The sequence below is a fragment of the Anomaloglossus baeobatrachus genome, chromosome 2 (assembly GCF_048569485.1).
Source record: "Anomaloglossus baeobatrachus isolate aAnoBae1 chromosome 2, aAnoBae1.hap1, whole genome shotgun sequence".
NCBI lineage: Eukaryota > Metazoa > Chordata > Amphibia > Anura > Aromobatidae > Anomaloglossus > Anomaloglossus baeobatrachus.
Genome location: NC_134354.1, coordinates 747,816,560 through 747,836,946, shown reverse-complemented (window position 1 = coordinate 747,836,946; position 20,387 = coordinate 747,816,560). Strand labels below are relative to the sequence as shown.

Sequence of the window (20,387 nt, the reverse complement as noted above, 5' to 3'; positions counted from 1 at the left end):
CTTCAGAATTCTCATTGACTTTGCTGGGATAAGGATAGACATTTGGGCAACAAATTGCACGACAAAAACCTCAGTGTGTGCTCTCAGGATATGGAGATGAAATTCTCATTCTTACCACTTAAAGGGAACCAACCAGGAGGATTTTCATATATAAAGTAAATCCAATGCTATATCGGCTCTAGGACACTGAATGTAAGCAGAGCTTTTGTTCTGAGATTAGATGTATTATTTCAGACATATTTGTAAGTAAAGTTCCAGCAATGCACTGCCATATGATTGACAGGTGCAACAGGAAGGGAATATCTGGGTTGCCTCTTGCTTATCTATTCCCTCCCCTGTCTGCCTGCCTCGCCTTCCTCCCCCTGTCACCTTCATAGACATTAATTCCCACTCAGACAGGCAGGGGTGGGAATAGATAGCAAGACCCGACCCACATATTCCCTTCCTGTTGCACCTGTCAATCAAATAGCAGTGCATTTCTGTATCTTTACTTGCAAATATTTATGTAATAAAACCTCCAATCTCTGAACAAAAGGTATACTTACATTCAGCATTCAGCACTGGCTTTACTTTATATATGAAAATCCTGCTGGTTGGTTCCCTTTCTTGATTCCACCGCCAGCCCTGTGCTTGACCAGAGAGAATATTCCCTGCATCGGCTTATTATCTTAGCTGTGTGTGAAGGGGGCTGCCAACCAATTTAATTAATAAATAAAATGGAGCTGCTGGAGACGAGGCTGCTATCAGGACATTGAAAACCATTTGATAAAATATATATTGATTATTTTTTTTTATATTTCATAATAGGAGTGCGGTGACACATTATTTTTTATTTTTTAAAGAAAGCAACCCCTTAAATTTTTTCTTACTATTGTCAATCATTTGTTGTTATGTCACCCAATAGACGGCTGCTATTCAGCTGCAGCCATTACTATTTCATCGCAGTGGAAGTTGAAAAGAATAAATTCATAAATTAACTTGGTAAACAAAAAATAAATAAACAAAAGTATACAGCGAATTAGTTTAAAAATATATTCATAACTTTAAAGTGGAAAAGTTGTTTTAATTTTTATTTCATAAACGAATAGTACAGATGAAAATAGAATATATAGCAAAGATGCTTATCAGACAAATTTGCTTCTTTCTCTGCCAGAATTGATCAGTCATTGTAAAAATTCTCAATTCTGAGGTAAATTCTGCACTCGGTGGAGACTTTCCTGTTACGGAGATAGATGACAGACTAATGAGATTCTATGAGCTAGAAGAGGGAGGAGGGAGCTCGGCTTCTAGGTCCTCCAACTGCTTCTAGTACCTCCTCTGCCTCTCGCTCCTACCTTTGCCTCTCTCTCCCTCTGCCCCTATCTTTCTCTCTCTGCCCCTAGCTCTCTCCCTCTGCCTCTAGATCCCTCCCTCTGCCCCTAGCTCCCTCCCTCTGCCCCTAGCTCTCTCCCTCTGCCCCTAGCTCTCTCCCTCTGCCCCTAGCTCTCTCCCTCTGCCCCTAGCTCTCTCCCTCTGCCCCTAGCTCTCTCCCTCTGCCCGTAGCTTTCTCCCTCTGCCTCTAGCTCTCTCCCTCTGCCTCTAGCTCCTCCCTCTGCCTCTAGCTCCTCCCTCTGCCTCCAGCTCCCTCCCTCTGCCTCTAGTTCCCTTCCTCTGCCTCTAGCTCTCTCCCTCTGCCCCTAGCTTTTTTCCTCTCCCTCTAGCTCCCTCCCTCTGCCTCTAGCTCCCTCCCTCTGCCTCTAGCTCCCCCCCCCGCCTGTAGCTCTCCCCCTCTGCCTCTAGCTCTCTCCCTCTGCCTCTAGCTCCTTCCCTCTGCCTGTAGCTCTCCCCCTCTGCCTCTAGCTCCCTCCCTCTAGCTCTCCCCCTCTGCCTCTAGCTCTCTTCCTCTGCCTCTAGCTCCCTCCCTCTGCCTCTAGCTCCCTCCCTCTGCCTCTAGCTCCCTCCCTCTGCCTCTAGCGTCCTCCCTCTGCCTGTAGCTCTCCCCCTCTGCCTCTAGCTCTCTTCCTCTGCCTCTAGCTCTCTTCCTCTGCCTCTAGCTCTCTTCCTCTGCCTCTAGCTCTCTTCCTCTGCCTCTAGATCTCTTCCTCTGCCTCTAGCTCTCTTCCTCTGCCTCTAGCTCTCTTCCTCTGCCTCTAGCTCTCCCCCTCTGCCTCTAGCTCTCCCCCTCTGCCCCTAGCTCTCCCCCTCTGCCCCTAGCTCCCTCCCTCTGCCCCTAGCTCTCTCCCTCTGCCCCTAGCTCCCTCCCTCTGCCCCTAGCTCTCCCCCTCTGCCTCTAGCTCTCTGCCTCTAGCTCCCTCCCTCTGCCTCTAGCTCCCTCCCTCTGCCTCTAGCGTCCTCCCTCTGCCTGTAGCTCTCCCCCTCTGCCTCTAGCTCCTTCCCTCTGCCTGTAGCTCTCCCCCTCTGCCTCTAGCTCCCTCCCTCTAGCTCTCCCCCTCTGCCTCTAGCTCTCTTCCTCTGCCTCTAGCTCCCTCCCTCTGCCTCTAGCTCCCTCCCTCTGCCTCTAGCTCCCTCCCTCTGCCTCTAGCGTCCTCCCTCTGCCTGTAGCTCTCCCCCTCTGCCTCTAGCTCTCTTCCTCTGCCTCTAGCTCTCTTCCTCTGCCTCTAGCTCTCTTCCTCTGCCTCTAGCTCTCTTCCTCTGCCTCTAGCTCTCTTCCTCTGCCTCTAGCTCTCTCCCTCTGCCTCTAGCTCTCTCCCTCTGCCTCTAGCTCTCCCCCTCTGCCCCTAGCTCTCCCCCTCTGCCCCTAGCTCCCTCCCTCTGCCCCTAGCTCCCTCCCTCTGCCCTTAGCTCTCTCCCTCTGCCCCTAGCTCTCTCCCTCTGCCCCTAGCTCTCTCCCTCTGCCCCTAGCTCTCTCCCTCTGCCCCTAGCTCTCTCCCTCTGCCTCTAGCTCTCCCCCTCTGCCTCTAGCTCTCCCCCTCTGCCTCTAGCTCTCCCCCTCTGCCTCTAGCTCTCCCCCTCTGCCTCTAGCTCTCCCCCTCTGCCTCTAGCTCTCCCCCTCTGCCTCTAGCTCCCTCCCTCTGCCTCTAGCTCCCTCCCTCTGCCTCTAGCTCCCTCCCTCTGCCTCTAGCTCCCTCCCTCTGCCTCTATCCCTCTCCCTCTGCTTCTAGCTCCCTCCCTCTGCTTCTAGCTCCCTCCCTCTGCCTCTCGCTCCTCCCTCTGCCTCTCGCTCCTCCCTCTGCCTCTCGCTCCTCCCTCTGCCTCTCGCTCCTCCCTCTGCCTCTCGCTCCTCCCTCTGCCTCTCGCTCCTCCCTCTGCCTCTCGCTCCTCCCTCTGCCTCTAGTTCCCTTCCTCTGCCTCTAGCTCTCTCCCTCTGCCCCTAGCTTTTTTCCTCTGCCTCTAGCTCCCTCCCTCTGCCTCTAGTTCCCTTCCTCTGCCCCTAGTTCCCTCCCTCTGCCTCTAGCTCTCTCCCTCTGCCTCTCGCTCCTCTTTCTGCCTCTCGCTCCTCTTTCTGCCTCTCGCTCCTCTTTCTGCCTCTCGCTCCTCTTTCTGCCTCCAGTTCCCTCCCTCTGCCTCTCGCTCCTCCCTCTGCCTCTCGCTCCTCCCTCTGCCTCTAGCTCTCTCCCTCTGCCTCTAGTTCCCTTCCTCTGACTCTCGCTCTTCCATAAAATCTCAACAGCACCACCTGCCATCTCATATCTAAGTAATGGAAAAGTCTTCACTGAAAACAGATTTTACCTCAGAATTGAGAATTTTGATAATGACTGATCAATTCCGGCAGAGAAAGATGCAGATTTGTCTGATAAGATATATTACAAAGTTCCTTATTTTAATGAGTACTATTCAATTATGAAATTAAAATTAAAACAATGGTTATGCTTTAATGAAAAATAAATGAGTTAAATAGTCATAAATTAGTTTAATTGAAAAAAATGATAAAAAAAATGGTTAAAAAAATAATAAAATTTTGAAAAGAAATAAAAAAGTATTAAGTAATGCAAAAAATGTAATGGCTTAGGGAATGTAGTGGGGAGATAAGAAAGCCTATAACTGCTGTATGTGCACAGGAGATGCACGTTACCGGCAGTGAAGCCATACATAAAGTAGAATAGCGTTCCCGTATCAGACTGATATCCTTTATAAATGAGCTTAGTGGGATATTTGGCAGTGTTCCCCTCCGTGGTGACGCGTACAGAGCAGCCGACATAAGCGTTTAGTTATCCAGAATTAGAAATCTGTTTTTTCTGCATTTTTTTGATCCGTCGGCTGAGCGGCCTGTGATCAGCGCTCCGGTTGTCACACATTTCCCGGCTTCAGCCAGTTCTGCTGGGGGTTTTTTCACGCATGTCGGCAATTTACTGTCCGCCGCCAGATCACAAAGCTGGAACTTATGTCGTGTTTTATGTGCACGCAGGATGCAAACTTCATTACGGCTCTTGAGCTGGCTGTCCGCTTTGGCAAGACACTTATTATCCAGGAGATGGATGGAGTGGAGCCGGTGCTGTATCCATTACTTAGAAAAGATCTTATTGCTCAGGGTAAGTCCACAGCAATATGAGATCTCTCTGTCACATCCTGTACCCGGCGCTGATAAATAGGGTGAATTGGAAAGTGTCCGATGATTAATGACAACAATTGTCTATTGAAGCCATCAACATCTGTCTCTCCGCCTCTGAAGGATGTGTGTCTGGATCGAGATGTATTGAAGAATACTATAACTCACTACTGCATTTTGTTTTCTTTTTATTTGGTAAACTGTCCCTCAGGCAATGAGTAACTAACCTTAAAGGGGTTATATCAGGACAGATGTGGGTGGCTTCTTGCCCAATCTGACCTTTGGGAGCCCAATTGATTACTAAGACGTGGTGGAATGGGTCAGTATGAAAGGACAGTGTCTACAATCTGACTAATCCAGAGGCCATATGCTCGGCTATTGACTCTAAAGTGCAGACCAAGGTTGATAGGTGAATTAAAGGGGTATTCCCATCACCAAGATCTTATCCCAATATGTAGTTCGTGTTTCCCCGAAAAAGACCTACCCCAAAAATAAGCCCTAGTCGCTGTTCAATTTTGAAGTGTCCATGCAGCTAAAAAAGTCAAAGAATACTGCAGGACACTTCATTATAGAAAGCAGACACCCCCAAAAGAGAGAAGAAAGAAGACCCTGCAATCATACTCGCCAGACGCAGACCAGGAGCAGTGGAACGCGTGAAGGATCTGTGGCGGAAAGCACACCCATATACATCAGCTTACACACACATATCAGATCACTCACCCACACACACAAGATCGCACACCCACCACATCCAGCGATTTCGATTGCTTCTGGGTGGCATAAGGACCTGGGACGCAGTGACGTGGAGTGCAAGGACCTGTGGGTGGATTACATGGAGCACCCAGTGATGGAATGCATCAAGGAGAAGAGAGCAAAGAGTCCCCCGCTGGCTGGAAGAAAGTGGTATCATGGGATGTGGTGAGTGTGTGCGCGTGCAATTTTATGTGCGATCTCATGTGTGTGAGTGTCAGCCACAAGGAAGGGAAGACTGGGTGCAGCATACCTGCTGGGAGCGCCCACCGCGGATCACAGGAGGATGTGGGAGCCACGCAGACGCCCGGGGTCTGGTAAGTATGAAGATCCTGGGAAGGGGGATCTGCATTTTTTTGGGGGGGCAGGTTAAACTTTCGCCCAACCATGTTTCCCCGAGAATAAGCCCTCCCCCGAAAATAAGCCCTAGTGCTGTTTTTGGGGCAAAGAAGAACACCGCGTGCAGAATTATTAGGCAAGTTGTATTTTAGAGGATTTTTTTATTATTGATCAACAACTATGTTCTCAATCAACCCAAAAGACTCATAAATATCAAAGCTTAATATTTTTGGAAGTTGGAGTGGGGTTTTTTTTTAGATTTGGCTATCTTAGCAGGATATATGTTTTGCAGGTAACTATTATTGTGCAGAATTATTAGGCAACTTAATAAAAACCAAATATATTCCCATCTCACTTGTTTATTTTCACCAGGTAAACCAATATAACTGCACAAAATTTAGAAATTTCTGACATGCAAAAACAAAACCCCAAAAAATTAGTTACCAATATAGCCACCTTTCTTTATGATGACACTCAACAGCCGACCATCCATAGATTCTGTCAGTTGCTTGATCTGTTTACGATCCACATTGCATGCAGCAGCCACCACAGCCTCCAGAAACTGTCCCGAGAGGTATACTGTTTTCCCTCCCTGTAGATCTCACATTTTATGAGGGACCACAGGTTCTCTATGGGGTTCAGATCAGGTGAACAAGGGGGCCATGTCATTATTTTTTCATCTTTTAGACCTTTACTGGCCAGCCATTCTGTGGAGTAGTTGGATGCATGTGATGGGGCATTGTCCTGCATGAAAATCATGTTTTTCTTGAACGATACCGACTTCTTCCTGTACCACTGCTTGAAGAAGTTGTCTTCCAGAAACTGGCAGTAGGTCTGGGAGTTGAGCTTCACTCCATCCTCAACCTGAAAAGGCCCCACAAGTTCATCTTTGATGATACCAGCCCATACCAGTACCCCACCTCCACCTTGCCGGCGTCTGAATCGGAGTGGAGCTCTCTGCCCTTTACTGATCAGCCTCTGGCCCATCCATCTGGCCCATCAAGAGTCACTCTCATTTCATCAGTCCATAAAACCTTTGAAAAATCAGTCTTAAGATATTTCTTGGCCCAGTCTTGACGTTTTATCTTATGTTTCTTATTTAAAGGTGGTCGTTTTTCAGCCTTCCTTACCTTGGCCATGTCCCTGAGTATGGCACACCTTGTGCTTTTTGATACTCCAGTAACGTTGCAGCTCTGAAATATGGCCAAACTGGTGGCACTTGGCATCTTGGCAGCTTCACGCTTGATTTTCCTCAATTCATGGGCAGTTATTTTGGGCCTATTTTGCCCAACACGCTTCTTGCGACCCTGTTGGCTATTTGCCATGAAATGTTTGTTTGTTTAGTGATGCTTCAAAGGTTTGGCAATTTGAAGACTGCTGCATCCCTCTGCAAGACATCTCACAATTTTGGACTTTTCAGAGCCCGTCAAATCTCTCTTCTGACCCATTTTGCCAAAGGAAAGGAAGTTGCCTAATAATTAAGCACACCTTGTATAGGGTGTTGATGTCATTACACCGCACCCCTCCTCATTACAGAGATGCACATCAACTGATTTACTTAATTGGTAGTTGGCTCTCAGCCTATACAGCTTGGAGTAGGACGACATGTATAAAAAGTATCATGTGATCAAAACACTCATTTGCCTAATAATTCTGCACACAGTGTAAGACAGTGTCTTATTTTCGGGGAAAAACTGTAGTAATAATAATATTAGCAAATACATCCAGTTAGAAATGTAGTATAGTTCTCCTGATATAGCCATGTCTCTTATGTCAACTACAACCACAAGCAACTCATTAACTGTCACTATATGAGTGGATGTAACCATGGATACCCAAGCTGCAATGCCCTGCACATAAGGTAAGAGACATGGCTATATCAGGGGAACTATACTACATTTCTAACTGGAGATATTTGCTATTATTATTATTATTATTATTACACCTACTACATATTAAGATAGCATCTTGGAGATGGGAATAACCTTTAAGCATAATAGTTGGGTTTTGATAGCCTAGCAATGTGTCAATGTCTGTCCTGAGATTACCACCTACAACCTAAAGGTTGTCAGTAGATATAAGCCCTTTTCAACAAAGTATGAAAAACAAACATAAATATGCTCATCTACCGGTCTCCTGCCTCTCTTATGTACCGCTGCCTGGGTCCCTAATCCAATCTTCCTCACCAACATGTTACTACTGCAGCCAGTAATTGGTTGTACCACCACGCGCGTTTTTTTTTGTTTTTTTTTTAAATCTACTCTAAAGAACATTCCAGGTCTGTTTTTGAAAAGAAAAAAGTGGCTAAAAACCCCTTTAAAGGGAACCAATCACCAGGATTTTCGTATATAACCTAACGCCAGTTCTATATCTATCCCTCTATCTATCCCTCTATCTATCCCTCTATCTATCTATCTATATATAGTGCTTTGCTATCAGGCTGATTCTCTACATACCTGTAGTTGTCAGCTCGGATGTTTAGGTTTTGAAATCCAAGAAAGTGAAGTTTATGAAATCAGCAGCTTTTTGAGTGACAGCAGCTGAGGATCAGATAATATCTGGGGGGTACACATAGTTATCCCCTCCCTCTGTTAGAATTAGCATAAGTGTTACACCATTTATTTAACTTTTCACTAGCAGGACCTGTGTGAGGTCATACCCATGTGACCAGAAGGGGCGGGGCCTCAGCCAACAAAGCTGATACCAGGAAGCAACATTTTTCTGTTTGCTGAGGCCCCTTCTGGTCACATGGGTATGACCTCACACAGGTCCTGCTAGTGAAAAGTTAAATCGATTGTATAATACTTATGCTACTTCTAAAAGTAGGAGGGGATAACTATGAATACCCCCACATTAATAGCTGTGTGTTGAGTTATTTAGATGGCACAAAATTTATACTGTTGTACAAGCTGTACCCTGACTAATGTACATTGCAAATTGTCAGATCTTCAGTCTGAGGGGTGTACTCACTTTTGTAATATACTGTAGGTTTAGTAAGTAAAACGCAGGCTTCTTTAAGTAGTAAACAAAAAAGTTCCAATTTTGTTTCCAGGACCCCGCTATGTTGTCCAGATTGGGGAGAAAACCATAGACTATAATGAAGAATTCCGCTTGTTTCTCACAACGCGTAATCCGAATCCGTTCATACCACCAGACGCCTCCTCAATTGTCACCGAGGTGAATTTTACTACCACAAGAGCCGGATTATGCGGACAGGTAAGGATTTTGTTGCAGAAGATCATATGCTCTTTACACGATGAACAGTAATATAAAATCTGGGTCACAGTGGTATCCTGGAATCTGATATTACATGCTGGTATGAGGGAAAGTGTCTATAACACCACGGTAAATCTGAGGATGCATGAGAGCAGCTGAGTGTGCAGTCTTTGATTTCCCTGCCTTCGATGCATCATTTTCACTGGAACCTAGGAAGCTGAGATTTGTGCATCTATTTGCATCACCATGGCACTTAAAGGGTTATTCTAAAAAAATAAGAAGGGACCCCGTATTCAGAGTAGGTATGGGATAAATTGCTAGATGTCCGACCGCTGAGAGCTTCAGAGATCCCTAGGTCTGGGTTAGAGTCGAGGTGGGGTTTTTTGACTTCCTCTTCATGATTGTCTATAGGACTGAAGGAAAAAATTAAGTACAGCTCTCGGCTTTCTCTGGCAGCCGAGTTCTAGCATCCACATCTCTGCTCTTCAAGTCTGGTCTGATCTCCGGATCACTGGTGCTCTCAGCAGTCTAATCCTTAGTGGTCCCTAGGTCAGGGCTGGAGTAGTGGTGGGCTTTTTTGACCTCCGCTCTATCATTGTCTATAGGACTGAGGGAGAAAGCGAAGTACAGTGCTCGGCTTTCCCTGGCAGCAGAGTTCTAACGTGCTAATCTCCACTCCTCAAGAACGGGCTGATTTCAGGATCACTTGGGGTCTCAGTGGTCTGATCCCAAGGTCATGGTTCTGCTGCCCCCTGAATGGAGTAGAGGTGAGCTTTTTTGACCTCCGCTCCATCATTGTCTAAAGGACCAAAGGAGAAAGCGAAGTACAGCGCTTGTCTTTCTCTGGTAGCAGAGTTCTAGCGTGCACATCTCCACTCTTCAAGACTGGGCTGATCTCGGGATTACTGGTGTTCTCAGCGATCTGATCGTCAGTAGTCCCTAGGTTAGGGCTGGAGTAGTGGTGGGCTTTGTTGACCTCCGCTCCATCATTATTTATAGTACTGAAGGGGAAAGGGAAGTACAGCACTCGGCTTTCTCTGGCAACGGAGTTCTAGCGTGCACATCTCCACTCCACAAGACTGGACTGATCTCAGGATCACTAGGAGTCCCAGTGGTCTGATTCTGAGGTCATGGCGCTGCAGCCCCATCATACATGGAGTAGAGGTGGGCTTTTTGACCTCTTCTCCATCATTGTCTATAGGACTGAAGGAGAAAGCGAAGTACAGTGTTCGGCTTTCTCTGGCAGTGGAGTTGTAGCGTGTGCATCTCCACTCCTCAAGACTGGGCTGATCTCTGGATCACTGGGGCTCTCAAAGGTCTTATCCCCAGTGCTCCAAAGGTCAGGGCTGGAGTAGTGGGGGGCTTTTTAGACCTCAGCTCCACCATTGTCTATAAGACTGAAGGAGAAAGCTAAGTAAGGAACTTGTCTTTCTCTGGTAGCAGAGTTTTAGTGTACACATCTATGCTCCTGAAGACTGGGATGATCTCTGGATCACTGGTGGTCTCATCAATCTGATCCCAGCATTCCCGAGGTCAGGGCTAGAGTTCAGGTGGACTTTTTTGACCTGTGCTCCTATATTATCTATAGGACTTAAGGAGAAAGCAAAGTTCAGCGCTTGTCTTTCTCTGGTAACAAAGTTCTAACTTGTCATCTCCGCTCTTCAAGACTGGGCTGATCTCAGGATCACTGGTCCTCTCGGCGGTCTTGATCCCCAGTGGTCCCTAGGTCAGGGCTGGAGTAGTGGGGGGCTTTTTTGACCTCCGCTCTATCATTGTCTATAGGACTGAAGGAGAAAGTGAAGTTCAGCGTTTGTCTTTCTCTGATAACAAAGTTCTAGCTTGGCATCTCTGCTCTTCAAGACTGGGCTAATCTCGGGATCACTGTTGCTCTCAGCGGTCTTGATCCCCAGTGGTCCCTAGGTCAGGGCTGGAGTAGTGGGGGGCTTTTTTGACCTCCGCTCTATCATTGTCTATAGGACTGAAGGAGAAAGTGAAGTACAGCACTCGGCTTTCCCTGGCAGCGTTCTAGCCACAAGAGGTGTTTGGCAGTCACTTATACCACTATTTATTATAGCACTACACATGCCAATACCAATAGATACTAGTGTATGGGGAAGCCAAGGGAATAAGTCTTCACCTTAATGGTATAAAGTATGAAATAAGAAAAAATATTGCACTCACCATTTTTTTGCTGTGCATGGTGCCGTTTATTCAATGGTGGAGGTTACATGTGTGGAGAGGGCTGGTGGGGAGAGGGAGTACACGCCGTACGTGGCAGACGACGGCCGTTTCGCACCTGTCCGGTGCTTCAGCTGGTCTCAACCAGGTCTCAAGACCAGCTGAAGCACCGGACAGGTGCAAAACGGCCGTTGTCTGCCACGTACGGCGTGTACTCCCTCTCCCCACCAGCCCTCTCCACACATGTAACCTCCACCATTGAATAAACGGCACCATGCACAGCAAAAAAACGGTGAGTGCAATATTTTTTCTTATTTCATACTGAATGACAATTGACCCCTATATATATGCACCCCGGTCCTGCATTGATTCTGGCCTCTGGACAAGAGACTCTTTCCTTAATGGACATAGTGCGTGCTGAGTAGTGCCCTGGATCTTCCTCACAATTTTTGAAACCTTAATGGTATGAAATATAGGTGATGTTTTCCGGGATATTCGTATTGATAGCATATTTTTAGAATAGGTCATCAGTTTCTGGTCGTTGAGGCTCTAAAGGTACCGTCACACTAAGCAACTTACCAGCGATCCCAACAACGATAGGGATCGCTGGTAAGTTGCTAGGAGGTTGCTGGTGAGATGTCACACTGCGACGCTCCAGCGATCCCACCAGCAACCTGACCTGGCAGGGATCGCTGGAGCGTCGCTACATGAGTTGCTGGTGAGCTCACCAGCAACCAGTGACAAGCCCCCAGCGCCGCGTGGAAGATGCTGCGCTTGGTAACTAAGGTAAATATCGGTAACCAACCCGATATTTACCTTGGTTACCACCGCACGGAGCTACATGTGCAGAGAGCAGGGAGCAGCGCACACTGAGCGCTGGCTCCTTGCTCTCCTAGCTACAGCACACATCGGGTTAATTACCCGATGTGTACTGCAGCTAAATGTGCACAGAGCAGGGAGCAGTGCACACTGCTTAGCGCTGGCTCCCTGCTCCCCTAGTTACAGCACACATCAGGTTAATTAACCCGATGTGTCCTGCAGCTAAATGTGCACAGAGCAGGAGCCGGCACTGACAGTGAGAGCGGCGGAGGCTGGTATCGAAGGTAAATATCGGGTAACCAAGGACAGGGCTTCTTGGTTACCCGATGTTTACTGTGGATACCAGCCTCCGCAGAAGCCGGCTCCTGCTGCCTGCACATTTAGTTGTTGCTGTCTCGCTGTCACACACAGCGATCTGTGCTTCACAGCGGGACAGCAACAACTAAAAAATGGCCCAGGACATTCAGCAACAACCAACGACCTCACAGCAGGGGCCAGGTTGTTGCTGGATGTCACACACAGCAACATCGCTAGCAACGTCACAAAAGTTGTTCGTTAGCAGCGATGTTGCTAGCGATGTTGCTTAGTGTGACGGGGCCTTTTACTCCCGGCACCCCCTGTGATGAGCAGACGGAGGGACCGCAGCGTGGCCGCAGTCACCGTGATGTCTGCCTTTATGGTTTACCAGTTACAGTGCCATAGATTTTGCACTGGCTGTGCCAGGTACTGCAGCTCAATGCTACTCATTTGAGTGGGACTTAGCTGCAGCTGCTTTGTCTTGAAAGCCGTGAAAACAGCCTCCCCGACCGCTGAAGTGCTGCCGAAGTGCCATATCAGAATCAGCGGAGACCCCAGAGAAAATCAATGGTGTATCCTCACTATAGTATTATCTCTCTTATTCTCCATCCTGCTGGAGACAGTGATGGTATGGAGTATAGGAGAGGTATGGTGATGCGGGTGACCTCGGTGAGATACTCTGCAGATGTTCTGAGATTGACAGTATAATCTGTTCCTCGCACTGAATGCATATACATTAGACGCGGGCGCATTGTGATAACTCCGGGACGTCGCTCCGGCGTGTAGTAATTACACTTCTACGCGTCTTCGCGTCTGTATTTCAAAAGATCTCATTTAAAAGCTCGGAACATTTAGTTACACCCGGGAGAATCTATAATGTGTGCTGGAAAAGCCGCGTCCTCGGTGAAAAGAATACAAATGATTACACGCTGCACATTAGAATAATTCAGGACACGCAGCTCCATTGTCATCTCCGCCGCGCTGCACGATGAAGTTTTCTAATTTATTGTTGTCAGTCAGCGGCACAGAAATGCGCTAACACATCCAAATACAATTCTGTTTAGCTCCTGGCTTTAACAATTCAGCATGAAAAACCAGACCTGGAAGAACAGAAGACCAAATTACTGCAACAGGAGGAAGATAAGAAGATTCAGCTGGCTAAGCTGGAGGAGTCGCTCCTGGAGGTAGGACGTGCAAAAAGGTGTCGTACCGGGCCCAACACACCTTGTGCTTATGTGGTTCTGAAAATACAAAGCCGCACCCCGGGTTTAATGGACAGTAAGAGGCAGCTGGTTTTACTGGGAATGGATTTGATTGTCCTTAACTTGATTTGCTAGAATTAACCCTTTATCACCCATCCACAAGATTGCTGATGGCTCAACATTGGGGACCCACTATTATCCTGAGAAATGCCCTGTTAGATTGAGGTCATGGTCAAGTATGCATGCCACCTCTCCATTCATTGTCTATTGGACTGTCGAAAGTAACCAAGCTCTATACTCTGTCTCAGTAGTCCAATAGACAATAGGTAGCGCAAAGGAGCACATGCCACTTTAAGGGGAATCTGTCTCCAGGTTTTTGCTCCCCCATCTGAGAGCAGCATAATATAGAGACTGATACCCTGAAACAAAACAAACAGCTCAGTAAGTGACACATGAATGGAATCAGGGTCCCTGTCTTTACATTATACAGAGACCCTGATTCCAGCGATGTGTCACTTACTGATTTTTTGCCGTCATTGTGATAAAATCAGTTTTCTCTGCTGCAAATCTAGCAGTTATACAGAGCTCATGAACATGAATATGCTGGACTACCTGCAGCACGCCAAGTAGCCCTGTAATGATAATCCACTGCTGATTAATCTGTGATTTCATCAAAGCTACACTATGCAGCCGAGTAAGTGGCACATCGCTGGAATAAGGATTTCTACCCCTACGTTATGCTGCTCTCAGATTAGGTGGAAAAACCTGGTGACAGATTCCTTTTTTAATGGCCATTTTCAGTATCTGTGTGGGTGATACCTTATTGAGATGGGAACAATCCTCTCATTGCACAGAAACTCCGTAAATAGCCAGGTACTCTGCCATACCATCGTGATGCAGATTCCAGTTCTAGGGTTGTGTTACTGCTTTCCTTGCTGTAGTTTCATTGCAGTGACAGTCCTTAAAGGGGGGGTATTCCCATCTCCACAGTACTATCTCAATATGTAGTAGGTGTAATAATAATAATAATAATAATAATAGTAATAATAATAATAGCAAATACCTCTAATTAGAAATGTAGTATAGTTCTCCTAATATAGCCATGTCTCTTACCTTATTTGCAGCGCATTGCAGGTTAGGTATCCATGGTTACATCCACTCACATAGTGACAGTTAATTAGTTGCTCATGGTCGTAACCATGGATACCTAAGCTGTAATGCCCTGCACATGAGGTAAGAGACATGGCCATATCAGGATAACTATACTACATTTCTAATTGAAAGTATATGTGTCCGACTATAGGGCTTCTGCTGCGGGTCCAACTTTAGGCGTTCAGCTGCGGGTCTGACTGTAGGGGTTCATCTGCGGGTCCGACTGTAGGGGTTCATCTGCGGGTCCGACTGTATTGCTTCAGTGGCGGGTACGACTGTAGGGCTTCAGCGGCGGGTCCGACTGTAGGGCTTCTGCTGTGGGTCCGACTGTAGGGCTTCAGCGGCAGGTCCGACTGTAGGGCTTCAGCGGCAGGTCCGACTGTAGGGCTTCAGCGGCAGGTCCGACTGTAGGGCTTCTGCTGTGGGTCCGACTGTAGGGCTTCAGCTGCGAGTCCGACTGTATTGCTTCAGCGGCTGGTCCGACTGTAGGGCTTCAGCGGCTGGTCCGACTGTAGGGCTTCAGCGGCGGGTACGACCGTAGGGCTTCAGCGGCAGGTCCAACTGTAGGGCTTCAGCGGCGGGTCCGACTGTAAGGCTTCAGCTGCGGGTCCGACTGTAAGGCTTCAGCTGCGGGTCTGATTATAGGGCTTCAGCTGTGGGTCCGACTGTAGGGATTCAGCTGCGGGGCCTATTGTAGGGCTTCAGCTACGGATCTGACTGTAGTGATTCAGCTGCGGGGCTGACTGTAGGGCTTCAGCTGCGGGGCCTATTGTAGGGGCACTTTGCACACTACGACATCACAAGCCAATGGTAGCGATGCCGAGTGCGATAGTTCCCGCCCCTGTCGCAGCTGCGATATCGTGGTGATAGCTGCCGTAGCGAACATTATCGCTACGGCAGCTTCACATGCACTCACCTGCCCTGCGATGTCGCTCTGGCCGGCGACCCGCCTCCTTATTAAGGGGGCGGGTTGTGCGGCGTCACAGCGACGGCAGGCGGCCAATAGAAGTGGAGGGGTGGAGCTAAGCGGGACGTAAACATCTCGCCCACCTCCTTCCTTCCGCATAGCCGGCGTGAGCCGCAGGACGCAGGTAAGGAGATGTTCCTCGCTCCTGCGGCTTCACACACAGCGATGTGTGCTGCCGCAGGAACGAGGCACTACATCGTAACATCGGTCCTTCCAAAATTATGGAAATGACCGACGCTACACCGATGATACGATTTGGACGTTTTTGCGTTCCTTAATCGTATCAAAAAGGATTTACACACTACGATGTCGCCTGCGACGCCGGATGTGCGTCACTTTCTATTTCACCCCACCGACATCGCAGCTGCAATGTCGTACTGTGCAAAGTGCCCCTAAGGGTTCAGTTGTTGGAGTGAAACTGTAGTGATTGAGTTATCAAATGGGCTTTATATTCAGATGACAAAAGTATTAAAACAAGTATAAAACATTCAGAAGGAATACTGTGAAGTGGAAATGGTTTCTTCGCTCAGTAAAACGTCTTTCTTTCACAGACACTTGCAACGTCCCAAGGAAACATGCTGGACAACAAGGAGCTGATTAACTCTTTGAATCAGACCAAAGCGAGCAGCGCGCTCATCCAGGACTCGCTCAGCGAATCGCACCGGCTGCAGAGCTCTCTGGATCAGGTTCTTGCTTTTTGTTTCATACTTTATATTCATGCATTTAAATAATTATTTGGCTTCCAACCTCCCACTATGTAAATGTTTGCAGGAAAGATCAGACGTCTCTAGCTGTAGCCGGAACGTGTGCAAATTGTGTTATGTAGATAGAACAGGCTCCGAAATATGAAGGAAGAGGCAGAGGTACCATCTGAGGTCATCATATGCCCGGACTCCAGCTGCACAGTGACATGCTGGGGGGTACATTAGCCCTAAATCTAGTGACTGTTCTCCCTTGTTATTAAAGGGGTTGTCCAGGATTAGAAGCATGTCTGCTTCCTTTCAGAAACCGCACCACACCTGGTCATGTATTTCTTTCAGTAGTGAATGGAGTTGACTGCAGTATCATGCACAACCCATGGTCAGGAGTGGCGCTGTTTCATATAAAAAGCAGTCACGTTTTTCTAAACTTTGACAGCCCCGTGAAAGGCAATTTGCAGTTTTTGCATTTTAGAAGTACCTCTAGTATATTCCTTTTTGCTTTTCCCTAGGTGTAACTTTACTAAGTGCTGTTATATTATTGCGTTAATCTGTTCTGCACATACAGGATTTGTAGTAACATGCAACTACGTCTGCCAGCGATTAATCGCCTATTTGTGGAAATATTTTAATATTATTAGAATTCTGTTTGGGAAAATACTTTAGTTCCTTAATTTTCTGGATTATTGACAGTTGTTTGGTTACACTTTGCCCAGGTATAAGGTTTATAAAATGCCTATATTTTATAATACGGGAAACGTAATTGATCACATAATATAGTAAATGATAGAAACACTTCAAAAAGAATTAGGAGGCATTTAGCTCACCTCAGGTCTGGATTCACAGCCGCACTGCTCAGTACTGCTGTATAATGTCCTCCATGCTGCAGCTTCTGTCTGTGTGCTACATAGAGATAGCAGAGAAGGAATCCCTCCTGTCTCTGTGTGCTCTTTATGTAAATAATAGAAATACTTCAATAAGAATTAGGAGGCATTTATCTCACCCCAGATCTGGATTCACAGCCGCACTGCTCAGTACTGCTGTATAATGTCCTCCATGCTGCAGCTTCTGTCTGTGTACTACATAGAGATAGTGGAGCAGGAATCCCTCCTGTCTCTGTGTGCTCTTTATGTAAATATTAGAAATACTTCAATAAGAATTAGGAGGAATTTATCTCACCCCAGATCTGGATTCACAGCCGCACTGCTCAGTACTGCTGTATAATGTCCTCCATGCTGCAGCTTCTGTCTGTGTGCTACATAGAGATAGCGGAGAAGGAATCCCTCCTGTCTGTTTGTGCTTTGTATGTAACTAATAAATGCCTCTCAATTATTATTGAAGTGTTTCTATCTCACCCCAGATCTGGATTCACAGCTGCATAGCTCAGTAGCGCTGTATAATGTCCTCCATGCTGCTGCTTCTGTCTGTGTGCTACATAGAGATAGCAGAGCAGAAATCCGTCCTGTCTGTGTGTATTGTGTATGTAAATTATAGAAACACTTCAATAAGAAATAGGAGGCATTTATCTCACCCCAGATCTGGATTCACAGCCGCACAGCTCATTAGTACTGTGTAATGTCCTCCATGCTGCTGCTTCTATCTGTGTGCTACATGGAAATAGCAGATCAGGAATCTCTGATGTCTGTGTGTGCTGTGTATGGGAGACATCCTAGCAGCTAGACTCTACCCACCAGCTCAGACACAACTGAAAATGAGAAATATAGTCTATAAAGGGGACAACTACTGAAAAGGCAGAATACAAGTCATATGCTGATTAGATACAGTATTGTGAATTATGTATGATGGCTTTTTTGGAGAACGTGGCTTAAATGACAGGTTTATAGGGTTTTCTATTCCTAGAACTGGAAGATATAGTATTCTCTTTCCTGTTCTGTCTCACTGATTTCTGAGGGTTCAAATACCGGACCCCCGGCAAACCTGAGGTCAGTCCGAGGCCGCGAGACCCAGGCTCTACAGCGCACTGTACTCTGCTTTACACTCGCAGCCCATAGACAGTGAATGGAGGGGTGGTCAAACCTTCACACCTCTGCTCCAAATCAAGAAGGGGATCTGCAGAGCTCCATACTCGTGGCTCCAGATCCTCCTTCTTGGGATCACACGGGATACCATTGGTCAATTCCTCAGAGTAAGTTATTTTTTTATCATCCTATGGATAGATAATAAATGTGCTCTTTTGGACTTAACCCTCTAACAGATAATAGTTTGGCTACGTACAGTTACCACTAGGGGGAGCTCACCGCATACTGTTTATACATTGAACTTTATAATAAAACAGTCCTGGGAGATTGAAGTTGATCATCTTACTGCCTATGCAGTGGATTTAAAGTTCTGTTTCAGAAAATAATTATTTATCTTCATGTTGTGAGTCTAAATATGATTGGGTCATAAAGATGTATATATATTTAACACAAACCTGCAAATCTTGGATTTTCATGGCTAAGATTCTGAAGTAGCAAAATCGCACTGGTGGGGTAAATTAAAGAGGAACTGTCTTCAGGTTTCCCCCATTAAAAACAATACCCACCACCTTTAAGTCTTCTTTAAAAGCATCATCTTCCCTCGTCCCTGAGCGCTGTCCAGAGATGCCCATTCCTAAACTTTTTTAAAGACATTTTCTTAGGTGTATGGGCAGCGGGGCTCTTATGGAGACATTGCAGGACGGTATTTACAGACAGCTGAAAGGTGGTTATAGAGAGAACGTGGTGAATATTGCATGTCATTGTCACAGTCCTCCATTAGGTGGCAGTAAATGCACAAATTGTATTTCTTTTCCTTACCTTTCTCCATCTTTTCTTGTCCACAGGAGCGGAATGCCTATCTCCCACTTGCAGAAAGTGCCAGCAAAATGTACTTCATTATCTGTGACTTATCCAAAATTAATAACATGTACTGCTTTAGTTTGGCCGCTTTCCTTCGACTCTTTCAGCGAACTCTGGTTAGCAAACAGGTACGTCCACGCTGTCTGTTCACCGTTCATGGGCGGCGGAAAAGGTTTTAGCCCAATTACAAGGATGACACTGCCTGCCCAGTACAGACTATGGTGACAATGGAGGGTTATCATAGGCATTTTCATTGTTTGCTGTCAAATCTATGTAAGGCTGGTTTCAGACATCCGTGTTTCAGGTACGTGTGACATCTGTTTTTAACACGGATGCCACATATCACGTACCCATGTTATTATTTGCTGTACTCACACGGTCATGTTTTCACACGGACCATATGTAGGATATTAAAAACTGACCTGGATAGTGCAATATTACAAAAAGATCTGGATAAGATGTCAGAATGGGCAGATACTTGGCAAATGAGATTTAATGTTGATAAATGTAAAGTAATGCACCTAGGACGGTGTAATCCTATAGCTGCGTATACATTAAATGGAAGTAAACTCGGGACTACAGAACAGGAGAAGGACTTGGGTATTCTCATTACAAATAAGCTGATAAGCAGCACTCAATGTCAAGCAGCAGCTGCTAAAGCAAACAAGATTTTAGGGTGTATAACAAGAGAGATTAGATCCCGTGATCCCTACGTATTGTTACCCCTCTATAAATCACTTGTAAGGCCACATCTGGAATACGGGATCCAGTTTTGGGCGGCAACTAGACTACTACAAGGAATGGAGGCCGCCCGTATGATGACAGGTTGAAACAGTTAGATATGTTCAGCTTAGAAAAAAGACGTCTCAGAGGAGATCTTATTTATATGTATAAATACATGTGTGGTCAATATAAAGGACTGGCACATGACTTATTTCTTCCAAAGACAATACTAAGGACCAGGGGACACTCACTGCGAGTGGAAGAAAAGCGATTCCGACAGCTAAATAGGAAAGGGTTCTTTACAGTTAGAGCAGTCAGACTGTGGAATGCCGACCACAAGAGGTAGTAATGGCAGACACTATAACGGCTTTTAAAAAAGGGCTGGATGATTTCCTCAGTACACAAAACATTGTTGGTTATAAATGACTTAGTGACTAAATGTAGAACTGGTGGAGGAAGGTTGAATTAGATGGATGGGTGCTTTTTTCAACCTAAGTAACTATGTAACTATGTAACTATATATGACCTCTCATGACCCCGCACGCAGGCATGCCCGTTTTTTCTCCGGCAGCACGGGTGTCACATGGATCGAACACTGATGTGATCTGTGTGACATCAGTGTGACAGGTACCGGAGAAAACGGGTCTTTTTAATAAAAAGATTTTCCATATTTACCTGTATCCAGCGGTGCGGTCTCCGGCTTTGCTGCCTCCCGCTCCT

At 46.5% G+C, this 20,387-nt stretch overlaps 1 protein-coding gene across 3 annotated transcripts in view; it reads left to right on the top strand.

Moving 5' to 3' along the window:
- The window catches only part of DYNC2H1 (dynein cytoplasmic 2 heavy chain 1), an 852,364-nt gene that overhangs the window by 485,819 nt on the left and 346,158 nt on the right, over positions 1-20,387 (top strand). For all 3 annotated transcript variants that reach the window (XM_075337457.1, XM_075337458.1, XM_075337455.1), the window contains exons 65-69: positions 4,346-4,469; positions 8,628-8,791; positions 13,150-13,269; positions 15,958-16,092; positions 18,929-19,072. In XM_075337457.1, coding sequence (XP_075193572.1) covers positions 4,346-4,469; positions 8,628-8,791; positions 13,150-13,269; positions 15,958-16,092; positions 18,929-19,072 — 687 coding nt within the window. The remainder of the gene's footprint in view (positions 1-4,345; positions 4,470-8,627; positions 8,792-13,149; positions 13,270-15,957; positions 16,093-18,928; positions 19,073-20,387) is intronic.